General features: G+C 37.5%; 1 protein-coding gene and 2 non-coding genes across 5 annotated transcripts in view; 2 read left to right on the top strand and 1 right to left on the bottom strand.

Annotated features, from left to right (window-relative positions):
* The first annotated feature begins 2,126 nt into the window (after positions 1-2,126).
* On the top strand, positions 2,127-2,198 carry TRNAP-CGG (transfer RNA proline (anticodon CGG)). Its single transcript has one exon. It is a non-coding gene; the product is annotated as a tRNA-Pro (tRNA).
* Positions 2,199-2,798: 600 nt separating this feature from the next.
* TRNAP-AGG (transfer RNA proline (anticodon AGG)) lies at positions 2,799-2,870 on the bottom strand. Its single transcript has one exon. It is a non-coding gene; the product is annotated as a tRNA-Pro (tRNA).
* A 10,410-nt stretch (positions 2,871-13,280) lies between these two features.
* Positions 13,281-22,927, top strand: part of MPZL1 (myelin protein zero like 1) — a 47,802-nt gene continuing 38,155 nt past the window's right edge. For 2 of the 3 annotated variants that reach the window (XR_015734438.1, XM_034413829.2), the window contains exon 1: positions 13,341-13,561. Coding sequence is in view for 2 of the 3 variants with exons in the window: in XM_034413829.2 (XP_034269720.1) it covers positions 13,402-13,561 (160 nt within the window). In the remaining variant the exon portion in view is untranslated. Of the gene's footprint in view, positions 13,562-22,927 lie in introns of all 3 variants that reach the window. The other variant, XM_034413821.3, reaches the window with a different exon arrangement.

Here is a 22,927-nt window from a genome sequence, read left to right as displayed (position 1 = left end):
ATCTATCTATCTATCTATCTATCTATCATCTCCTCCAGATTTGGTGAGAACAGTGACTCCAAAGCTGGGAAAAAAACTGCCTAATCATAGACCTTTATTGATTAGGTTTTCACAATCTGTTGCTCTTCAAATGCACTTAATGATAATACCCATTAACCAGTGGAATAATTGTTGCCAGTTTCCTTGCAGATATCTTTGGACTTTAATTCGTTTGTGTGGCTACCAAAATATAAAGAAATGTAATAATCTATTATTTTGATGGAAAAATTTTATGGAACACCCACCTATTCTGCATTCAGTTGTGAATTTGGTGCTATCATTGTTTGTTTGTTTTTTGGGACTATATTATTTTTCCATATTTCATTTGAACAACCTGGTTTGGGTAAAGGGGCAGTGAATTATTTAACAGGACATGTCTCTGGCATTTGTGCTTCAACTAAATTGTTATGTTCTGCAGCAAAAATAACAAAGATGTGTAGTACCCTAAACTAACGCCAACAAGTCCATCAAATTCATGAAGTGTTCTTCAGCTGCTGGATTTATCTAAACATACACACTTAGATTAAATGGCTATGAGATGAATGATGTCTGATCATTCACTAATAGTTTAAACATGTGAAAAGTAAGCATGGCCTTTCATACTATCACTTCTTATTGATTACACAAAAATCTACATTGTTTATGTTAAAAGCTGTGATGGAACAGAAACTACTATATCCAATGAGATGGAAGTAAACTACCATTTTCTCAAGGATACCAATGCTTCACCAACAATTGTGTGCTCCAAAGACATTAGACAATAATTCTCACAAAATGCAGTTCAGCTGATGATTATTGACGTTGCTTCAAGCTATCTGGAAAACATGCTATTGGGGAATGCTGATGGAGAGTTCTGAGTTAAAGCAGAGGTTTGCTATACATTAGAATAAAAGAAGCATGTCTATGATGCTCACCTTCCTGTTCATATGGATGTCTGGATTTGTCCACTGGGATGTACAGATTTGTGCCAATCGTATACATTTTATAGACCATGAAAATAAATGAAAATAGAGATTTCTGGAAAAAATAGTCTACATTCAGAATAAATGAATGAAATGCTCTTTTAAATGCTTCTGGTGATCTCAAAAAGCTAAAAGTGATGCATGTTAAGCATTATATTCCACCCTCTCAGGTGCATGTATCTAACTACTGGTAGTCCTTCCTCTTCATCTCTCCTGTACTTTATCTTAGAAAACTCTGCAAAAAGTCAGAAGTCAATGAAGTTTTATTTCAGGATCTTTTATTTATTGTCATGCCTGAAGCACAGGACCCCTACAGACAAATTGACTAGTTGAAAACTTTATTCTTTAGAAAGAAGAGGGTAATCAGTTGGAGAGGACTTTGCCAGAAAAAAAGGAAAGAGAAAAGGGAAGGGAAAAGGAAAGGGAAGAGGAAAGGGAAAAGGGAAGCAAAGGAAAAGAAAGGAGGAAAGAAAGACAGAAGGGAAAGAAATAAAATAGGGAAGGAAAGAGGAAAAGAAAGGGGAAGGGGAAGGCAAGGGAATGGAAAGGAGGAAGGGAAAAGGGAAGGGAAGGGAAAGGAAAGGAAAGGGAAGGAGGAAGGAAAAATGAAAGGAAGGGAAGAGGGAAGGAAAAAGGGAAGGAGAGAGGAAAGAAAAGGAAAGAGGAAAGAGGCGAAGAAAGGAAAGAGGAAAGAAAGGAGTTGCCAAAATAAACTTCATAAAGCTTATCGTTTCATTAGAAACGAAGAGATTCCTACCCTGCATTTACTATATGCTATGTCAAAGAGGGCTTATGAAGAAAGGAAGTAAAGCCGCCCCCCCTCCTCGAGAGCGAAGTGGTACAGTCTTCCTCCCAACAGGCTAAAGCGTCTTTTCTTCGGGGACTGAGTATAAATGGAAAAAGTTCTCCGTGAGGGAGGGGGGGCGGAGGCGCTAACGGCAGACCTCTCAGGTAGGCGAGAAGCGAATTCAAACGCCACGGCTAGTAGCAGCACTGTACGCGGAACCATTTTCCCCAAAAAATGAACGCAACGTTAACGGAGCAGCCAACCCTGGGGAGATTGCGCAGTAGAAGAGGGGCGGGATAAAAGTGAAGAAGCCAGCCTAGGAGGATTTTACTGAGAGCGGCTCGTTGGTCTAGGGGTATGATTCTCGCTTCGGGTGCGAGAGGTCCCGGGTTCAAATCCCGGACGAGCCCGTAGTCGGAGGAAGTGCTTTCGTTTCCTTCGTATTTTGGGGGGCGTGAGGCCTTTTTTTTTACGTGTTTTACAGAATCTTTCATCAAAACAAATTAAGCAAGAACCGGATATCAAAAGATGCAAATAAATAATCTCCCTAAAATCGAGAACGGATTGACAGGATACCGGAGCTGTCTTTGAAATTCCGCATAATTTAATTTATATTTTCGCGTTTATATGAACTGCCGAAAACACCGATTGCGTTTATAGTCTGTCCTTTTTTGATAATAACCTTTTTATAGCATTCGTTAACACAACTTCTTACGTTTACAGCGGAGTAAACAAGGGGAAACGAATAGGCTTCCTTTTTTTTAATTTTTCCTTACACTTGTAGGATGAATAGATCGATAATAAAAAGAGGGGGGAAAAGCTCTAAGGTCCCTCACACGGCAGCGTCGCTGGCGAACGAATTGCATAGCAATTAGTGTCAATAAATCTTTCTACAACGTTTTTCTAATGTCCTGGAGTGAGCCGAAAACACAACCTACTGTAAAATACTAATTTACGGTTTTTAAAAACAACCGTGTATTATAGAAAAGATTAAAAAATAAATAAAAATAGGGCTCGTCCGGGATTTGAACCCGGGACCTCTCGCACCCTAAGCGAGAATCATACCCCTAGACCAACGAGCCAGTCCATGAACTCGCTCTTCTTCTTCTCCTGGATCCTAACTTTAGCGGTTGCTTTATCACTTTACCCGCCCAATAGAAAACGATGGTGATTTCGAGGTCATTGTTTACCCACAGCAAGGACTGTTTTGTTTGAATATTGGTTGCATTTTCTAAAGTCAGCAAATATCAGTAATCCCATTCAAAGGCAGATGTTCTTGGGACAGAACAGAATGTTAATGTTAAGTCTAACGCAGGTTGCAAAGTCGCATGTACACTTATTACCACATGGATACTGTTTTCTGTTACAGCAAACAGCCCTTCCCTCAAGGTCGTGGAAGCCCTGGGAGAGTTCCCGGGGGTATCATGCCTTTGTTTGTTTGTTTGAACCTGGAAAATATTTAAGAGATGCCCCGCTTCAAATAGAAACAAAAGACATATTTACGGGATTCTGTGTCAAATTAAGCGAACAGGAGGATGAAAGAGGATCCCGAAATAATCCGACCCATTTTCCCCACAGGTGTCGTCCTTTAGTGCAGGGGTCTCCAACCTTGGCCACTTTAAGCCTGGCGGACTTCAACTCCCAGTCCGCCAGACTTAAAGTGGCCAAGGTTGGAGACCCTGCTTTAGTGCAGGGTTTCCCCAAATACGTCAACGTCAAGATGGGAGATTTTTTAAAACTCCCAGAATTCCCCAGCCACGCAGGCTTCGCTGGTATCTTCTGGGAGTTGAAGTCCACCCGGCCCTGAGGGTGAAAAATGCTGATCGAGAAGGACCTGCCATCAATTGCGCTGGTTTCCGAGTAAACGCGCCTCTATGCCTAACTTAGCAACAGGAGAGTTTGGTTTGCTGCCAATACCGAACCAAGCCGGCCGTCAGGATTATTTGGAAACTCGCTTCAAAAGCTTATTGTGCAAGAAACATTTGTCTGTTTTCGTGGATCTGCCTCTGGGCTGGTCTCCTTAACCTGCTTGCTAATATCTCTCCCCGCCGTCGGATTTCCACTTATTCCGCAACAATGAATATGAAGTGAGCACCGGAATAACAATCTGTAGAAATTCTCTGTCATCCAGGTTATGGTTTGTCCCAAGGGTGCTTTTTCAGGAGGCAACTGGACTTTCTTGTTTTTTCGTTGAAGACGTTTCGCTTCTCATCCAAGAAGCTTCTTCAACTCTGACAGGATAGTGGGGAATGGACGGATTTATATTCCTTGCAGACAGTTGGTCATTTGCATCCTTTTAGAGGGTGGTTGAAGCACTTGGAGGTTTATCTGTGTTCTCAGGGTCACCTGAGTAGTGCTCTTGGTCAGTAGTGGGTTTCAAAACCTGGCACTACTGATTTGCTATCCGCAGTGCACAGGCGCCGGCACTTGCTTTGCGAGCACGTGGCATTTCTGTGCATGTGTTTTTTATAACGTCTGGGCAGGTGGGTGGAGCCTCCCGCCGCTGCCGTTACTAGTTCGCCTGAACCGGGCGAACCGGTAGAAACCCATCCCTGCTCCTGGTCCTGTAGTCTGCATTCCTGCCCCCCCACTCTGGAAATCCATTCCTACTCCCACACTATTCAAAGGGTGTTCATCCGAAATTGTGTAGCTAAACGTCTGGAGAGATTCTCAGTTATCCAGGTCATGGTTGTCCCAAAGGTGTTTTTTCAGGAGGCAACTGGACTTTCTTGTTTTTTCTTTGAAGATGTTTCGCTTCTCATACAAGAAGCTGGATGAGACAGCTTCCAAATGACCAGTTGTCTGCAAAGAATATGAATCTTTCCCTTTCCCACCATCCTGTCAGAGCTGAAGAAGCTGCTTGGATGAGAAGCAAAACGTCTTCAAAAGAAAAAACAAGGCCAAGTCCAGTTGCCTCCTGAAAAAGCATTTTTGGGACAACCATGACCTGGACGACTGAGAATCTCCATAGATGATAATAGATAAAATAATGTTTGTAGAAACTGTAAATACCTCAAAAGATTCTGTAAGAATTTTCTTTTTGAGGTGCACCAAGCATCCTGGATCTGCGTCCACAAAGAAATGCTTTAACCCTAAATGAGCTTATTCAGATTTTCTCTTGAGCTGACATTTGAATAAAGTGGAAGTGAAATCATAGTTTGGTTTTTAATATAATAACCATAAATGAAAGGGAACTGAGCCTGTATTAGGAAAGGATGGGTTTAGCTTCTTCTTTTTATTGTTTAATGGTACTAGTTTCGAAACTGGAAACTTTTTGACCCTATTAATTCACTCCATTCCTTTGAAATGAATACAGAAATACAGATTTATTTTTGGTACAGAAGTATTTCTATTTTGGCTCCTTAGTAAAACTGCATGTGCATCTGTAGAATAAAATCAGGATTTAGAAGATTAAAGTCTGGAGTTGAGAATCATTCAGGTTCAAACTGAATGTTATTCAAATACTTTCTCCCCATAACTGAGTACACAACAGAGACCCATTTCTATAGCTATGCCTGCATTTTGAAGAAAAGGAAATGTTCAGGATTTGAAACATTTATGGAAATAAATTCAAAGTAGTCTGATAATATGTAAACTGTGTATTTCTTGATGAGGATTTTATACTATTTCTCAATAGATTTCCAGACTAGAAAAAAAAAAAAGTACCACAATCAAGATAGAAACAGAATAAATTTGCAAGTTGGTTGCTATACAGAGGCATGAAAACTAACTGGATGAATTTGGGCCAGTCATTCTTTCAGCCCAATCCACTCTCAAGATTGTTGTGCAGAAAATACCAGGAGAATTATATATATCAAAAAGATAGGATTAAATTCTAGTGACAAATAAATATAAAGAGATAGAGATATAAAATATAATACATATAGAGATATAAAATTAAATTGAGATCATTAGTAGCAGAACAAATTTATTTATTTAGTGTATGGCATCTAGACAAGTCATGCAATCACTGATGTATAACATTAATAAACGACACTATATGTAGAAACATATATATAACAGATATAATTTTAAATAAAGCATCAGCAAATGCATGCACGGTATGTAAAACGTGTGGAAATGCAATAGATGAGATAAAATGTTGAATTAAGATAAAACCATGATAAAATTGCCATGGCACCACAGAATCATAATAGGATGGGTGCTATAGTGCAATTTCTAATGAAACCCATCTCTAACTGCTTATTATGTGGCTGCAATGAGATCAGCCCAGGTGCCTTGAAATTTCCAGGAGGCATTCTTGAACTATATGTTTTTGTTTGTTCTGGTGCATCATAGTCACATTGCAGTCTCAGCCATTCCCCACTTAAAGAGCTTTGATCGAAGTTCTGGCATGGCCTGTCGTGATTCTGTTCAGATGCCTCCATATTTTTCAGGGCAGCTGTATTCCCGGAAGTGGTTTTGTTGGATCTATGTGATATGTTTGATTACCGTTATTAAGGGTTGCCCATTCCAATCACCATTCTTTATCTAGATTGCAAGATTGTGGTATGTTATTGCAAATCGGTTTCTTAGACTTAAGCTTTGTGTTAGGTAGAGAATCTAATATTTTATGTATCAATAGACTTCTAGGAGTCGGTGGTCTACTTACCTTATTCTACTCTCAAACTGTCTGTTATTGTCACCTGAGATCAGGAGGGGCCATGTTAGAAAGAGCCATCAAAGTGGTGTAGATTTGAGAGTTCCAGATATTATTCTCATTGTGTCAAAGATCTTCTTGTTGGTACAAGATCAATCTTGTTGGTACAACTTCTTCCCCATACAGGTGCGCAGTATTAAATTACAGAGTAAATTAAGGATTGTGCCATTGTATAAAATGCACAGGACTAACTGAAAACCAATAAAGCTGATGTTGTTCTATGGAGATTTGTCTAGCCAATATCTAGCCAAGTCCTTATCTAAGCCCTCCAATATCTAGCTCTTACAAACAGGATATGAAGAGGATAATATTTCACTAGTGATTTTTTTTCAGATGTACGGTATGATTTCAAGAAATTATCCTCCCATTTTAGCTAATGGATAAAAGTATTCCTGCAGATAAAGCTGAATTATGTGAAGAGTGTCTTAAAACATAAGTCTTTGTGGAACCACTGTTAGATTTCAATGCAATGTGAGCTGATTACATATATGATGATATACATATTATATGGCAAAAAGATCAAAATATGTGTTTTATCTACAAATGAGTTCTAAAATTGAAACCTTTGAAGGGTGCTCATTGACTTAATAAGCAATTGTGAAACATTATTATTTTGGAGGTGTCAACAATCCTATATATTCTTGAATGCTGGAGAAACAGATTAGAAACATGAAAATAAGGATTTAATTGCCTTAAGATAATAATATTTGTAAAAATAATAAAGGCTGGATATAAATTAATAATCCCACCAGTTATGTTGGACTACCTCTCATAATCCCAGAGCTAGCATGATCAAAGCAAATAGTATATTATTAGAACTACTAGACTTCTGGACAAAATATATTTCTGCAACATGAGCAGAAAGCTGGAACATGGGGTGATGACAAAAACATAGATTTTTATTTATTGTTAGCCAGGTTTAGTAATTAATGTATTGAATTAGGAACTGGAAATTGCAGGCTCTATCAACTCCTAAATGACATACTTTTGAATCACAAAGTGATTCATGACTGTAGACAGATTAGCCTGGAAGTGAACAAGCTATGGTAGGAAGACTTAACAGAGCAAGCAAAAGCAGAGGCTGATTTGCCAAATGCATTTTATTGCTGTTTATTTATAAAAGAATATATTCATTTTTAATCAAATTCATATCTGATATAGAGTGGCCATCCTTAGAAATGTTTTAGCATAATTTTTCTTTGGCCTTTCTCTCTCAGATATTTACAACTATAAAGGGTTATTCTAGTAGCTCAGTGTCTGAAATAATAGGAAAATTCCTTGTTTAGAATTAGAAAGTATCTAAGGTGAAGAAGAAAGAATAGGAGGAACCTTGTATGCCAGTAAAAAATGAGCTGGGGTTTTTTTTTTTAAATTTGATGCAATTTGGAAAATGCATCTTTTTATGTGTATTCAAAATAACTCAGTAAAAATCTAAAATAGATTAGCTTTAAGTTACAAATATAAGCAATCAAATTAGTTATTTGAAAAATTCTTATGTTTGTTTGTTGTAAGGCATCAAAATCAGAAATGTTGCTATAATAAACCTACGGAATGTTAGAGTTATTAAAATATTTAGCATATATTACCTTTATTGAGAACAAAACTGAAAAAAGATTGACCCGCATGATGGCAAAACTGACTAAAGTTGGGAGTAGCTGTGGTAATTTATACTATAAAAGTATATTGTGGGGTATAGTGGCAAAATTCTTAGAGAGGTTTAAGTCAAGAGTAGGTACTGAATATCTTCATTTGATCATTTTAGTAAGGATACAGTGAAGGAAGAAAGAGCACGTCAAAGTAATTTATATCCATGTTCATTTTTCTACTATAAATCCCGCTGTGTGTCGCATTCCCCTTAATCCACCATTATAATCTCAGAGGCTTCTTTAAGTAGAACAGAAGAATATACATCCAAAGGATTTTGTACTTTGCGCTCAGTATTGTGCTTGTCTGCTTGTTCAATATTCTGTACTTCCATCATTATCTAATAATATATGGTTGTAGACTATATGTGGTCTATTAAAGACTTGCAATCAACTTTCAGAGTCCTTCCAAATCTGATGGAACTCTAGCTCTGAATAAGATAGAAATTATTGGAAACATGGAGCCTGTTATTAATTTATTATTAAATTATTATCTGATCTTGTCAATTTTTAAAATGTGGCTTTCCACTATACTGTCAAAAATCAAAGCACAGTTCTTGCTCCCCTAAATGTTTGTACTCCACTGAAATAAGGGAAGAAATGTGTAAAGGAAAGAAAGAAAAATAGAATCATCCTGCGTGGTTGTAATTTTATTGAAAATAAATCATTTCATATTGAAACTAAAAATTTGGAGTTTTCATAAGTCACTTCATGCTGCTGAAAAGGCATATTGAATCAGCATTCAGAAAGCCATCTTTTTTTAAAAAAATTTTTAAAAAAGTTTTAACAATCATTACAACAATTTTCCCCCCTCCAACCCCCCCTCCCCCCAACACCCACCCACCCCCGGACTTCCCAGAGCAAAAACAGGGTATAGCATAACAAACATAAGCTAAAATAAGCTAACTTTCTATGGTCTCCAAACTCCCCCTTGCTCTTTAACTCCCCATCTTGAAAGAAAGCCATCTTGTGTGTGGCTCAAATGTGAAAAGTAGAGCTGAGACAGGACAATAAGCCAGTCTTTTACCTTTTAAAAATCCTAATCTTCAGCCTATACTTGGAAGCATATTTTGCCAAATAAGTATCCAATATAGCATCAGACTTTATTATAGTTTGCATAATACAGCAATAATGATCTCACCATTATGATACACGTATCACAGAGATGGGTGATGTACTGTAGCTCCGTAAGAACTCCAGGTAAAAGCTAAACCACTTTCTCTTATGTCAGCAGAGAAACTATTATGTGCCATCCAATCACAGTCATAAGTAGGTAAGACTTTATTAGCTGAAGAAATCCTGCTTTCTGATTTCCTATTGTACAAATTACTTCTTCTACACTGATACATTCTAGCAAGTCACGCTGTCAGGTTTTTTTAAACTAAAAATATGAACAGTTTTTCAGCATAGCACAACATAATACATACCATATATTTTAACATTTATTCATACAATAGAAAATAATAGATATGATTCTCAGCACTTTTAGTATATTATCCTATCTAACTGCTTGCATAAGTATTTGATTATAATCCAATGATCAATTTATAAGGTATGAGAAATGGGGATGGAAAAGAAACTGCATATAAGTTCTAGATAGTTGAAGAAAAAAAATCTTCATTATATTATTATAATTATATATTATATTCTGTAGAATGTCTATGCCATTTTAGCACATTTCTTGATCCTTCCAATTTGCCTCTGGGTACAATTCAAGGTGCTGGTTATTACTTTCTTGAACTTGAATGATATCTCCTCCAGGACTGTCCATTCTGTCATATCATTTTTTTGATTTATACTGTTTAGATGATTTTTCAGTCAGTTCCTAACTTCTGTGTGGTTTATGTGGTTGAAATCCGGAGAGAAGAGGCTGAGTTCATCAGTCATCTGTGCCTGCAACTGTTATTTCCTTTTAACTTTTTATCTTTCACTCGCCAATAACTAACTTTAATAACCATTATATTTAACGGCAAACATCTTTGGCATACAAAATTCAGAATTGGATTGCTCACAGCACTTTTAAGAAGAGTATCTTTCCCTTAATGATTTCCATCTTTAGTTCTGGGTGGGTTGCACTACTCAAGACAGAACCAGTATCTACTCTAGATGACCTCCTGAAATCAGAGCTCCAGTTCAAAAAGCAAATGGGAGTTGTGGCCAAGAGGGCTTTGTACACCTTTATATTGCACATCAATTTTGTCCTTTCTTGGATAATAAAATATTGCACAGTGTCACTCATTCTTTGGTCACCTGGTGGATGGATTATGCAATGTGCTGTACATGGGCTCCACAAAGAACATCTAAAAATCTCAATTGTTCCTAAGTGTGGCAGCCCAGGCCATTGTGAGTATGGCTCATTATACCCATGTTACACTTTTATTCAATGAACTGCCCTGCTCCCAATTTGATGCAATTTGGGGTGCTGATTATTACTTATAAAATTCTACATAGCATGGGGAGTATCTGAAAGATTGCATTACACCCAATGCTTTTACCTTCTCATTAAGTGACCGGGAAGCAATGTCTGTTCTGTAGTTATATCTGCCCTCAGGAAAATCCTATGTCCCGAAGTTAGTTTGGCTCCAGATCTGCTCACCTTTTAAAAAGCCTTAAAGACCTGGCTGCTTTTTGGCATGGGGTTCAGGACAATAATTCAGGCCATATTGTTAGCCACTTTGTAATTTAGTTAATCACATGTTTATATATGTTTTTCTATTATATATGCTTTTGATGTGTAGTATAATCAGTGTGGGAGAGGTCATACTTTCCCCTTGCCATTTTTTTTCCTGTGAGTCAAGCCTAATTATTTCGTACTCTGCAAAGTCAGACATATACAAAAAGCTTACTGAGCAGATAATTTGTGCTAAAATGTTAATTTCATTTATGAAATAGTAATATTTTCAAATTGTCTTTCCTCCTAAAAATAACTGCCATAAATTATTTTGAACCAGAATAACTTTAATGGAACACTGGAATTTATAATATTAAATATTTATATTAAAATCAATGAGGAGAAAAGTTAATGAGAAATAAGAGCTATCTTATTGCACATATCCAATAGTTCTAGCTGAATAACTGTTTATTGCTGTATAACCAGGTTTCAGTTAGCACAATTGGCTACAATCAATGTAAAAAGTGTTATTTTACCATACCTGCCACAATATTATAAAATTGTTTGAAATTAAAATTACTTCAAAGAATTTTTATTTCTTTGTCAGATGCAATACTATGCTAATTTATACAAGGCTTTCCTATCTTGTGGTTCCTCTGAGTGGTTGGCTTGGAATACTTCTAGCTATAGTTGCAGTACACCTGAAGGAACACCTAAAATAATTAGTTTTCCTTAATTACTTATTTTAATTAAGATGCTTAATATTTTAATGGGTAATATTTACAGTGTTTTGGTTGGGGTGTTTAAGGTTCCACTAGAATATTTAGGGATTCTTTTGATGTGGCAAACTAACATGGTTACCTTTGTCACATTTACTGGTTTCTTCCTGTTCTGCTTGATTGGAAAGAAAGAAAAAAGGAAAGTTTTTGAAAGCCTCAAGCTCAACTGTGTGCATTCATTTTGCATCATAGTTCTGCTTATTGCTGTCTCCACATCCAACACTTAGCAAGGCCTTTAGACACCACAAGTTCCCTATGTTGTGACAGAATATACTTAAAAATAATACCATAGACATAATTATTGCTTTTCAATCTTCATAGTTTGCATTAAAACTATAAGAAACATAATTTTAAAAAATAGAGGGCAAAAGGTCACCTAGCAACAGAAAAAAACTTGCTGAAGATCTGAAAAAGGATACATTTTGGAGGGTGAAGAAGGAAAGATGATGAAAGAAAAGCAATTTCTTAGCCAATAATTTTAGGGAGAATGAGGAAATGAAAGCTCAACTAAAACTTTAGATATTGTACAAAAAAGAGAAAAGAAGTGGGTACACTGGCTTCCCTGTGAAGCGAATGAATGTTAACAGGTAATAAAGAAAAGTTAAGTTTTTTCTAATAAAGAGGGTATCACCAGGCAATTCTGAGGGAGAGAATGAAGAGACAAAATAAAGATTTTTAGAGGAAGAGAGGTCTTGAATGCACATAATTCTTCAGCTCACCCTTAGGAACTGACGAATCTTGCAGAAAATCTGGTGAATTTTAATATATTAGCCATGAGAAATTCCGAGAAAATATATACCAGATGACTGAAGAAGGGCAAATGTTCCCAATTTCAAAGTGTGTGTGGGTGTGGGTGGGAGAGAGAGAGAGAGAATCCAAAGATCTTCAGATCAGTAAGCCTGAAATCAACACCTGGTAAGATTCCACTAGTTAACCATAAATAGGACGTATGATGAGTAAATGCATGGCTGACTTCAGAATCATGCACAAGGATTGGCAGTGACTCCAATTACTCACTGGAGTTGTACCCTTCCCTTTCCTGGGTGGGTTACAGTGGAGATTAGACAGTCATCTTTTCCAAGACAGCTTAATTTTGATTGCTGTACTCAAAGAGTGAGTTGGAGAAATTAAATGGGCCATTACAACTATATGATTCTACCCAAATGTGTATATTAAAAAGAATAAGTAGAAATGTGCTTCTTAAAGTAGCATCTTTGCTTGAGAACTTGACTTAAATCAACAATGTACCCAAAACTATAATATTTAATTTCTAATACCTGCCATAATGGAAATATTTAAACATACCTTTTTTTTTCCAAACACTTTCCTACCTTTTAATGGGAGAAAACAGCAAATTATTCACTTGGCTGTATCTGACATCAAACAACAAGGAAAATTTGTTAAGAATGCGTTGAAATTAATGTGAAAAAAATGGCCCCTGTTCATTTGTATATGAGAAATTATCTCAGAACGAGGTGATAAGTAGGCTTGAATAGAATATATACTTTCAACCTCTGAACAGACTCATGGTTTATAACTGGGATGCCAAAAAGAAGGAAACAGCCGTCGAAGAAAAAGCCACGAAATCACTACCACGCTCCTTCCATTTGGGCCACTGCCAGACAGGGAAGAAAAAAAAAAACCCGGCCAGAAAGCGAATCCTGCTGCAATATTAGAGGACGCCTAAGTAGCTCCTAATCACGTGTCAGCCCCCCAACGAGGGCGAGGCCGTGCTTTTCTAACAACGCCCTCAAGCGAGAGTGGCAGCTGGCATTTCCAACCGCTTTTTCACCAGGAGAAGCGAAAGGCGGAGCCTGGTGAAAAGGAGACGTGGGATTCAGGAGGTGTGCGTGATCGACAGGGGCGCAGCTCAATAGGCGCCCGGCAGTCCCCCTCAGCTTTCCCACCCCTCTTCCAACCATGGGCGGGGGTGGAACAATGGGAGGAAAAGGAGATGGAAGCAGGAAAATGGCAGCGGCGGCTTTAGCGGCGTCTTCGGGCAGCGGCGGTTCGCGGCAGGGCGCGGCGTCCCCAGCCTGTTTCCCCGCGCTTCTCCTGCTTGCGGCTCTTTCGTCCCTGCGTGAGTCCGAGGCGTGTCGCATTGGGCGCTGTGGAGCCGGGAAGGGGGGGGGGACGGAGGAGGGGGGGACGGAGGGAGCACAGGAGGAAGGAGAGGCTACTTCCTCCTCGGAGACCCGCCGCCCTCTTAGCCAGACCTGGCGTGGGCCGGAGGTGGAGGAGGAAGACTAGCTATCCGCCGGCGCTAGTTTGCGCTGGGGTGCATGGGGGGTGGGGGAGAAGAGCGCCAGGCTGACCGCTGGGCAAAAGGCGAAGGAGCGGAGGGCAATGCTGCTTTTGTGGGATGGACGGGAGGGCTGGGTAGGAGCTCTAAGCAACCCCCCCCTCCAATAATACATTGACAAGGGTGCCTTGTAAATGAAGAGGGTGTGTGTGTGTGGGGGGGGGCAAATAAATGTACGTGTCAGGATGGTGGTACCTGGACATTTTAATCGCTTTGCAAAGCAATCTTAGAACTGACCCTCCTACAGAGACGCAGGTGTTCTCTCTCGCGCACACACCAACACACACAGAGAGAGAGAGAGAGAGAGAGAGAGAGACAGACAGACAGACACACACCCACCCACCCACCCACCCCCCCCGTTGCCCCGTTTGGCATGCCCTCTTCTTGTTCTATTCTTGTTGCGATGGTGTCAGTTGTACAAATAACGGGGATGTTCTGATTGAGGAAAGTCGGGTGAGCAAAGGTGGAAAAGACTCGCTACGTTCTTGAACGGATACGCTACACGTCAGCGGCAGGAGTTACCTACTGATTTTAGCGCTTGTAGTAGGGATATGGTTGTTGGCTTTCCAGAACTGTTATTTGACCGAATCAACTAAACATAAATCAGCCCAAAATGGGCATAAATAGAATTGTATGCTTTAAAGTGTTTTAGAATTTCAAGTTCCTTATATTATTTACCAAACAAATTGATATAGCCGCTTATATACCAAGAAACTGTGGAGTTTGTCTTCTTGGAAGCAAGAAGACAACCCCTCAGTTTTATCCCTAGTACTATTTGGAATTCCTATGTCTCAGAGGTGCTAACTGAAGCTTTGATAATGTCCTGATATGCAGAATCACTCCGCTCATACACATTATGTTAGACCTGAACATCAGTTTTAGGAATTGGTTCCTATAATATTTGCAGCTGTTTTTCACTGAAAACAAATGGTAAACATGATTCATATGTTACAAGAAAAAAGATGTTGCTTAGCTGAAAATAGGTTTATCCAAATGATATAATATCCTTGAGGTCACTAGTTTGCTAATCTGTGCTCAGGAACAGTGTAATTGGGAATATTCTCTCTTGATGCTCCCATTTCTCTCTCATAATCGATGTAGGTAATATATGCAAAACTAATATATGCAAAAGGACAACTAATAAGATTAAAATAATTTTATAAATCCAATCTATCCCTTAATTGTGGCAAAGTGCTATATTTCTACAAATAAATTGATACATACATTACCTCATCATTTCGCAATCTGGTGCCAAGTTTGACAACATTTCTGTAGCCTGAAGCAATATTAGCACTACGAAGGTGGCATTATTCCCTACTTCTGAGTTTTATTACCATGAAATTTTACATGAAATCAGCATTTCATATTTGATATATTTTATATGTTACACAGCAAATAGAACAGTAGTAAAATTGTGTAGTGTTTATCATTCAATATGAATGCTACAGTTATTTTTCATGTGTAATGTGGATACAAGTCAAGCTAATACTAAGATTCAACCAGTGTGGTACTTAATATAGTGTTTTTTTGAAAAACTATATTATTAATATTTTATTCTGATGATACTATACTTAATTTTTAAAAAGTCATTGAAAAGATTATATCAATTGAAAATATTGTTTCATTTCCAAGTCCCATGCTTTGTACTACAGTAGTTACAAAAAGTGTTGAAGACTTGTTAATTTGTGCTGTATATTTATCAGAAGTGAGATTTTCCCACAATTAGATCATCAAAGAAAAAAAATACCTAATGGCAACTCTAATGAGATTAGCAGTAGTTAAAAGGAATGCAAGTTTTGTCATGGTTTATTGTAACCTTGTGCCCCAGAGGTAAATGTGAAGATGGATGAATCCCTCCCCCTTTTTTGTATATGGCATGTTTTATGCCCAAGTAGACTTGTGTCTCCCAGAAAGAGAGTTTAGTTTTAGAACAGCGGCCCCCAACCTTTTGGGCATCAGGGACCATTTGGTGGAGAGAAGTTTTTCCACGGACTGGAGGGGGCATGGTTTAGTGTGCTACCTGCATCCCACAGATGGGGCTTCGCTTGTTTGTGTGGCCCATTTCTGGCATGCCATGCCAGGGGGCCTGGAGTTGGGGACCCCTGTTTTTGAATACAAAGTACTACGTTTATTTTCTCCTTCCCTTTTCTGCTTAGCGTTTTGTTTATATATTTTTATATTTCTTTTTTACTGGCACAGAAAACCTAGAGTATTTTAAAACTTAATTCAGTATTTAAAACCCAAGTTAAATTTTGAACTGGTGGGCTTGGGTCTCGATTCAAAAATCTACTTAGAGACCTTATCCCTTAAATAGAAACTGACTTAGATCTGGTTCCATTGTAATCCTAAAATAAAATGTGCCTTTTTAATTTTTATTTAACACAGTTATCCAAAACTGTGATATATAGTTGGAACCATCTACACATCAGAGTAAGCCAAAGGCAAACAATATTTCACTTTAGCATTGGAGGTTATGCTTTGGATACAACTTATTTCAAAATTGAATAGTTTTTTTCCTTTCTTTCTGAATTTCATCAAAATATTTCCTCTTCTATTGCAATTATTGAATAAACATCTTATTTTCTTCCATGAAACTAATATTTTTAAAAGATAACTGAAAATAAAAGCATAGTTCGTAGTCAAATTTGTGCCTCCACAAAGCATTCTTTTAAAAACTTCAATGTAATGGTAAAAAGACCTTAGGATGATTGTTTACACACAGAGGAATAAGAAATTGGCTGCATTTTAAAATTGGCTGCATTTTTAAATCTAGATTTGTTTTTTGTCTTACATTAAACTGGTTAGATAATAGCGATTTCTCAAAAATATAAACCTAGCTGTTACTGTTACACATGTTGAGACAAGAAAAAATTATCCATGAAGCAACAATTAAGAAGTGTGTTCATGTTTGTTCTGTCTACGTCTTCTTCTATAAGTAGGATAATTTGACTAGAGGCAAAAATAGTTCCTTTCAGATTGGTTCTGCAAGTTGAACTGGGCAGATAATTAATAAGAAAATGAAATAATGCTCCAGATGGTTGCCAACAAACAGCTTGCTTCACGGATAGGTAACCCACTATCTTTCAAGTATTCAGATATAAACCACTGTCACTTTGGCGAGCAAGAAAGGACTAGGAGTTGTTATCCATGCCATTTGGAGAATACCATAGTAGCAATTTATTGCAAAGTTATTCATCCAAGTAGTGTCTGGCTAAATTGGTAGCATTACATTACAAAGTCAACAAATTCTACTCAAGTCTTTGAGTTGGTGAGGTACTGGATGCTTACAGAATACTTCTGATTAAAACAGGACAGATGAAAGCAGTTGTTAAAAGAATAGCATTTGAATGGATATAGAGGTAATCACACTGATAAAACACAGTGTTAGTTATCCTGTTCTCAGATAAGTGAGATATTCCACTATTGGGGGAGGGATGTTCCTGCTCAAACTTAATATGCATTCTCTTTGGTGACTCCTTGCTTATACTCAAGCAGGTCAAAAGTATATTTTGCAAGTTATATAGCTATGCTTATGTCAAGCTGTTAAAAATTATTCTATGACTCTCACAATTTTATTATTTTCAATGTTCAATCAGACTGTTTTAAAATCTAAGCATACGTCACAGTTTTTGATTAGTAGATTGAAACGAGTATGGAGTATTCTTTAGCAAACAAAATATAATAAGTTAACATATTTTCAACTTCTTTCAATCCTCATTGCAATAGTTCATTGTAGTGTCAAGTAGCATGTGACCATCTAGATCAGTGGTTCTCAACCTGTGGGTCGGGACCCCTTTGGGGGTCGAACGACCCTTTCACAGGGGTCGCCTAAGACCATCCGAAAACACACATTTTCAATGGTCAATGGAATAATTTTATGGTTGGAGGTCACCACAACATGAGGAACTGTATTAAAGGGGTCGCGGCATTAGGATGGTTGAGACACACTGATCTAGATGCTTTGAACTCAAATTTAGATTAGCCCTTGCAAGCCTGTCAACTGTTGAGGAATGATGCAAGTTGCAATTTGATAACATTAAAGGTGGACATAGTTTATCCATGCTTAATCTAAGAGCCTTGGTACTACAGTGGTTTAAAGCACCCTGTTATTAACACAGCTGCCTGCAATTTACTGCTGGTTCGAATCTCTCCAAGGCTCAAGGTTGACTCAGCCTTCCATCCTTTCTAAGGTAGGTTAAATGAGGACCCAGTTTGTGGGGGCAATAAGCTGACTTTGTATAAATATACAAAAGTATGAAGGCTATTGCTTAACGCATTGTAAGCCGCCCTGAGTCTCCGGAGAAGGGTGGCATATAAATCAAATTAAAAAAAAAAATCTATGTGGTTCTTTTCATACCAGTTATTATGCTGTTGGGTTCTTTCTTATTAGAAGCAAATCCAGAAAAGAAATACCCTTTATTGAAATCAGAAACTAAGCAACTTAATGCATCTTAAAGATGGCAAGGAGATTTTAGTTCAAACTATTTGTTTGGCTTGAGTCAGGCTAGTATTAATCTCTGATTAATTCAATGTAGTATGATAATCAAAATAGATTGCCTCTAATATTTACTTTTTTTGTTGACTAAACTCCAACTCTGGAGTAACAGAGTTGTTGAACAATTATTGTCAAAACCGTGTTTTACAAAATCTTGGTATATAATTTAGAAAACACTTTCATTATTCCAATTTGATTAGTGTGGTATGCACTTTGTGTATTTTATGCTGTGAACCTTTTAAAAAGCTTTGGCAATGTGAAGTCCAAAAAATGATGGGATTGAGTGTTGCTCTTTACTGTGTTCTGGCATTATTAAAATTGGTAAATATTGGCAGGTGGCCTAGAATAATCAGTGGTGATTCTGTGTCCCAACTTCTTATAAGCAGATTTTGATAATTACTTTCATCAGGAATATTATTTTAAGTTTATTTGCCTATGCTTTTCATCAAAATCTGAAACAGTCTTGAACTAATGCACAATGCTGTAATATCTATTAGATGTGAACATTATGAATTATTCTATGAAAGTCAGAAACATCAACAAGTGTTAAAAGAGGGATATTCATGGTGCTGCTTCAAAGTAATCATAAACTATGATTTCATCATCTGAAAAGAATAATGTCAGCCAGTTCTCCCAATTTGGTGCTCAATGATGTTGTGCTGTAATTTTCTTATCTATTCTGGCAAACCAAGTTGTTCCAACTCGTCCTGAATATACTAGTTTTAAGAAGATGTTGCAAGCTAACGTTTCCTGGCAATGTAAACTTCAAATTCTTAAAAATTGGACACAAATGTGTATGGGTATACAGTTGCAAGAAAAAGTATGTGAACCCGTTGGGATTATGTGGAGTTTTCCATGAATTGGTCATAAAATGTGCTCTGAACTTCATCTAAGTCACAACAATAGAAAAACACAGTCTGCTTAAAATAATACTCCACAAACATTAGATGTTGCCATGGTTTAATTGAACATAACATGTAAACATTCACAGTGCAGGGAGGAAAAAGTATATGAACCTTTGGACTTAATAACTGGTTGACCCTCCTTTGGCAGCAATAACCTCAACCAAACGTTTCCTGTAGTTGCAGATCAGATCTGCACAATGATCTGGAGTAATTTTGGACCACTCCTCTTCACAAAACTGTTTCAGTGTAGTAATATTCTTGGGATGTCTGGTGTGAATCACTCTCTTAAGGTCATGCCACAGCATTTCAATCGGGTTGAGGTCAGGACTCTGACTGGGCCACTCCAGAAGGCGTATTCTGTGCTGTTGAAGCCATTTTTTTGTTGAATTATTTGTATGCTTTGGATCATCGTCCTATTGCATCACCCATCCTCTGCGGAGCTTCAGTTGGTGGACAGATGGTCGTATGTTTTCCTGCAAAATGTCTTGATAAACTCTGGAATTCATTTTCCCATCAATGACAACAATCCGTCCAGGCCCTGAGGCAGCAAAGCAGCCCCAAACCATGATGCTCCCTCCGCCATGTTCTACAGTGGGGATGAGATTTTGATGTTGGTGTGCTGTGCCTTTTTTCCTCCACACATAGTGTTGTGTGTTCTTCCCAAACAACTCAATTTTGGTTTCATCTGTCCACAGTATATTTTGCTAGTAGTGCTGTGGAACATCTAGGTGCTCTTTTGCAAACTTCAAATGTGCTGCAATATTTTTTTTGGACAGCAATGGCTTCCTCCGTGGTGTCCTCCAATGTACTCCATTCTTGTTTAATGTTTTCTTTATTATAGATGTGTCAACAAAAATGTTAGCATGTGTCAGAGATTTCTGTAGGTCTCTAGCTGACACTCTAAGATTCTTCTTTACCTCATGAAGCATTCTGCGCTGTGCTCTTGCAGTCATTTTTACAGGACGACCACGCCTAGGGAGAGTAGCAACAGTGCTAAACTTTCTCCATTTGTAGACAGTTTGTCTTACCGTGGACACATGAACATCAAGGCTTTTGGAGATACTTTTGTAACCCTTTCCAGCTTCATGCAAGTCAACAATTCTTGATCGTAGGTCTTCTGAGAGCTCTTTTCTGCGAGGCATGGTTCACATCAGACAGTGCTTCTTGAAACCAGTAAACCCCAAACAGGTGTGTGTTTTTAAAGGGCAGGACAGTTGTCAGCAACACATCCAATATCATCACACTGATTGGAGTCAAGGTTGGCTCATTCCTGGCTCCAATTAGCTCTTGGAGAAGTCATTAGGCTAGGGGCTTACATACTTTTTCCTCCCTGCACTGTGAATGTTTACATGTTATGTTCAATTAAACCATGGCAACATCTAATGTTTGTGTAGTATTATTTTAAGCAGACTGTGTTTTTCTATTGTTGTGACTTAGATGAAGTTCAGAGCACATTTTATGACCAATTCATGCAAAACTCCACGTAATCCCAAGGGGTTCACATACTTTTTCTTGCAACTGTATATACGTATATACACATACAGAGATGTTCACAAAAAGAGATGTTCACACAAAGGTTAAAGCCTAATTTGTGTACTAATCTGGAATGTTAACATGCTGTTTGTTTTGGTTTAATCATTGGTATTCCCTAGTTAGGAAAATTTAATGACATTTTTTTGAAACTAAAATGCTATCTGAGAACATGTGAAAATAAAGCTCACGTTTTAGGATATCGAGATCCTGTAATTATGATATTTGAAATTGCTGTTTTCTTATGCTTTACAGTGCCTGGGTGGAGTTTTTCAGAGTAAACAGTGGTATTGTTTTCCCCCCTCTAATTTCAGAAACCCCAATGTTGCATTGAAACATTTTGCTACATTGTTTTTCAGAGGAAGTTGACTGGATACTGAAACAATTGCTTTCTCTAGTTTTTGTGTGTGTGTGTGTGTGTGTGTGTGTGTGTGTGTGTGTGTGTGTGTGTGTGGTTTGATTCTATATGTCATTAGAAAACATTTTTGGATGTTGCAACATGTTTCTGGAGAAGGAGGATTAACAGTTTCTAAATTTGTTACTAGGTTTTCTTCAATATTTTAGAAACAGTATTTCATGCAATACTGTTGTTTGTAAAACAGCAACAAAGTCCAAAGCATATCAAGTGGCTCCTTATCAAAATTCAAATATAAATTTTGAAACTATATTCAGGTTTTTGTTAGTTAGAAAGTGTAAGCCTTTGATTCTTATAGTCTCCTGGTTTGACAAAGTGTGAGGATTCTTCCCAAAGAACCCCAGATGTCGCATTGAAATGTCCATATATATTTCCCTGTTTGATTTTCTAGTACTGGTATGCACATAAATACATTCATTGAATTGAGTTTTTTTCCCCACCCTTATCTTCAAGTATGTCACTAGATGACTACAGTTTTTGAAAGAAAAATACCATTGTATTTGTTTCAGATTGCTGATTTAAAGAACGCTGATATTCAATATTGATATTTCTGTTCTGTCAATATCAGGTGTATTGGTTCTGAACCCTATATACCCTTTTAACATCAAACAAATGTGCCACTGGCCACATTAGTAGCTGGACATGGTTTTTTTGCCTTAATCCAGCCACATGATGAGCACAAATGCTACGTGGAGTTGTCATTTGCTGTTTGTTAACAGATTGTTGGAAACCACCTAGCCTGGTGCAGGGGTTCACATTCTGGAGTACATTGCTTTGATTGGGAATGTTTATTTACTTTCCTTCATGGGAGTGGATTTCCACTTATTTTCCAATGCATCATATTTAGTGTGATCTCTTGTGTATGACCAAAGGTGCTTTTTCGAGCGGCAACTGGACTTTCTTGGTGTTTTTCTTTTTTTAAAATGTTTTGCTTCTCATCCAAGAAGTTTCTTCAGTTCCATAGACTTTTATGTAATGACCTTTGGCAATTTTTCTAGCTCTAACTCACAACAATTGAACATACAGAGATTTAAACCTAGCTCTTAGTATATATCCTCTTAGGTCTCCAATGTTTTTTTTTTAAAAAAAAACAGTATAAAACAGTTTTTAAACTGATGAAGAAGTAGCTCTTAAATTTTGTATTTGTTTTTTTCAGAGGTACCAAAAAACCCAACATTCTTTGGTGAGGAATGGATTGTAGAAAGAAAACTGTAATATGATCAGGTCTATTTTGAATCATAATTGACTAGAATCACACATCATAATTATAATTCATTTTTACATGGCAAATTTTGGAAATTGCCATTGTATACTGGCATTAGACACATGTTCAACACTTTCAACTAGAGATGTTTGTTCTATCAGCCAGCTGTGAAAGCAGATTAAAAAGAAAGGATTAAACTCTGAGTTTGATAGAAGTGTAGTCAAAAAATAGAATATATGTATCTCAGGGTTTAACTATGGAGTCCTTGGTGTTCTCTGAGCCTGATGTTTGCATGCAGACATTCTATTACTTGACTAGGTAATATCATCAGTGCTGCAAACCAAGGACTCCCCAGTCACAAGATATCCAATTTGAATACCTATAGGTTTTGGAAAAAACTTGGTGGTGGTATAACTGTTCTGAAAGACAGTTGATGGATCAGTTAATTGGACAAGAACAAATGTTCCACCTATGTTCAAAAAGTGGAAATGTATTTTTATAGATTTTGGAATGTTGTCATTCCAGATTTAATCAAAGCATGATACTCAAAGGATTTTAGCATTATGGATCTAGGTGACTTTTGAACTTGAGCTAC

The sequence above is a fragment of the Pantherophis guttatus genome, chromosome 5 (genome assembly GCF_059756535.1).
Source record: "Pantherophis guttatus breed Tessera chromosome 5, ASM5975653v1, whole genome shotgun sequence".
Lineage (NCBI taxonomy): Eukaryota > Metazoa > Chordata > Lepidosauria > Squamata > Colubridae > Pantherophis > Pantherophis guttatus.
Note: the sequence above shows the minus strand (reverse complement) of the source record. Positions and strands in the feature narration are given on the sequence as shown.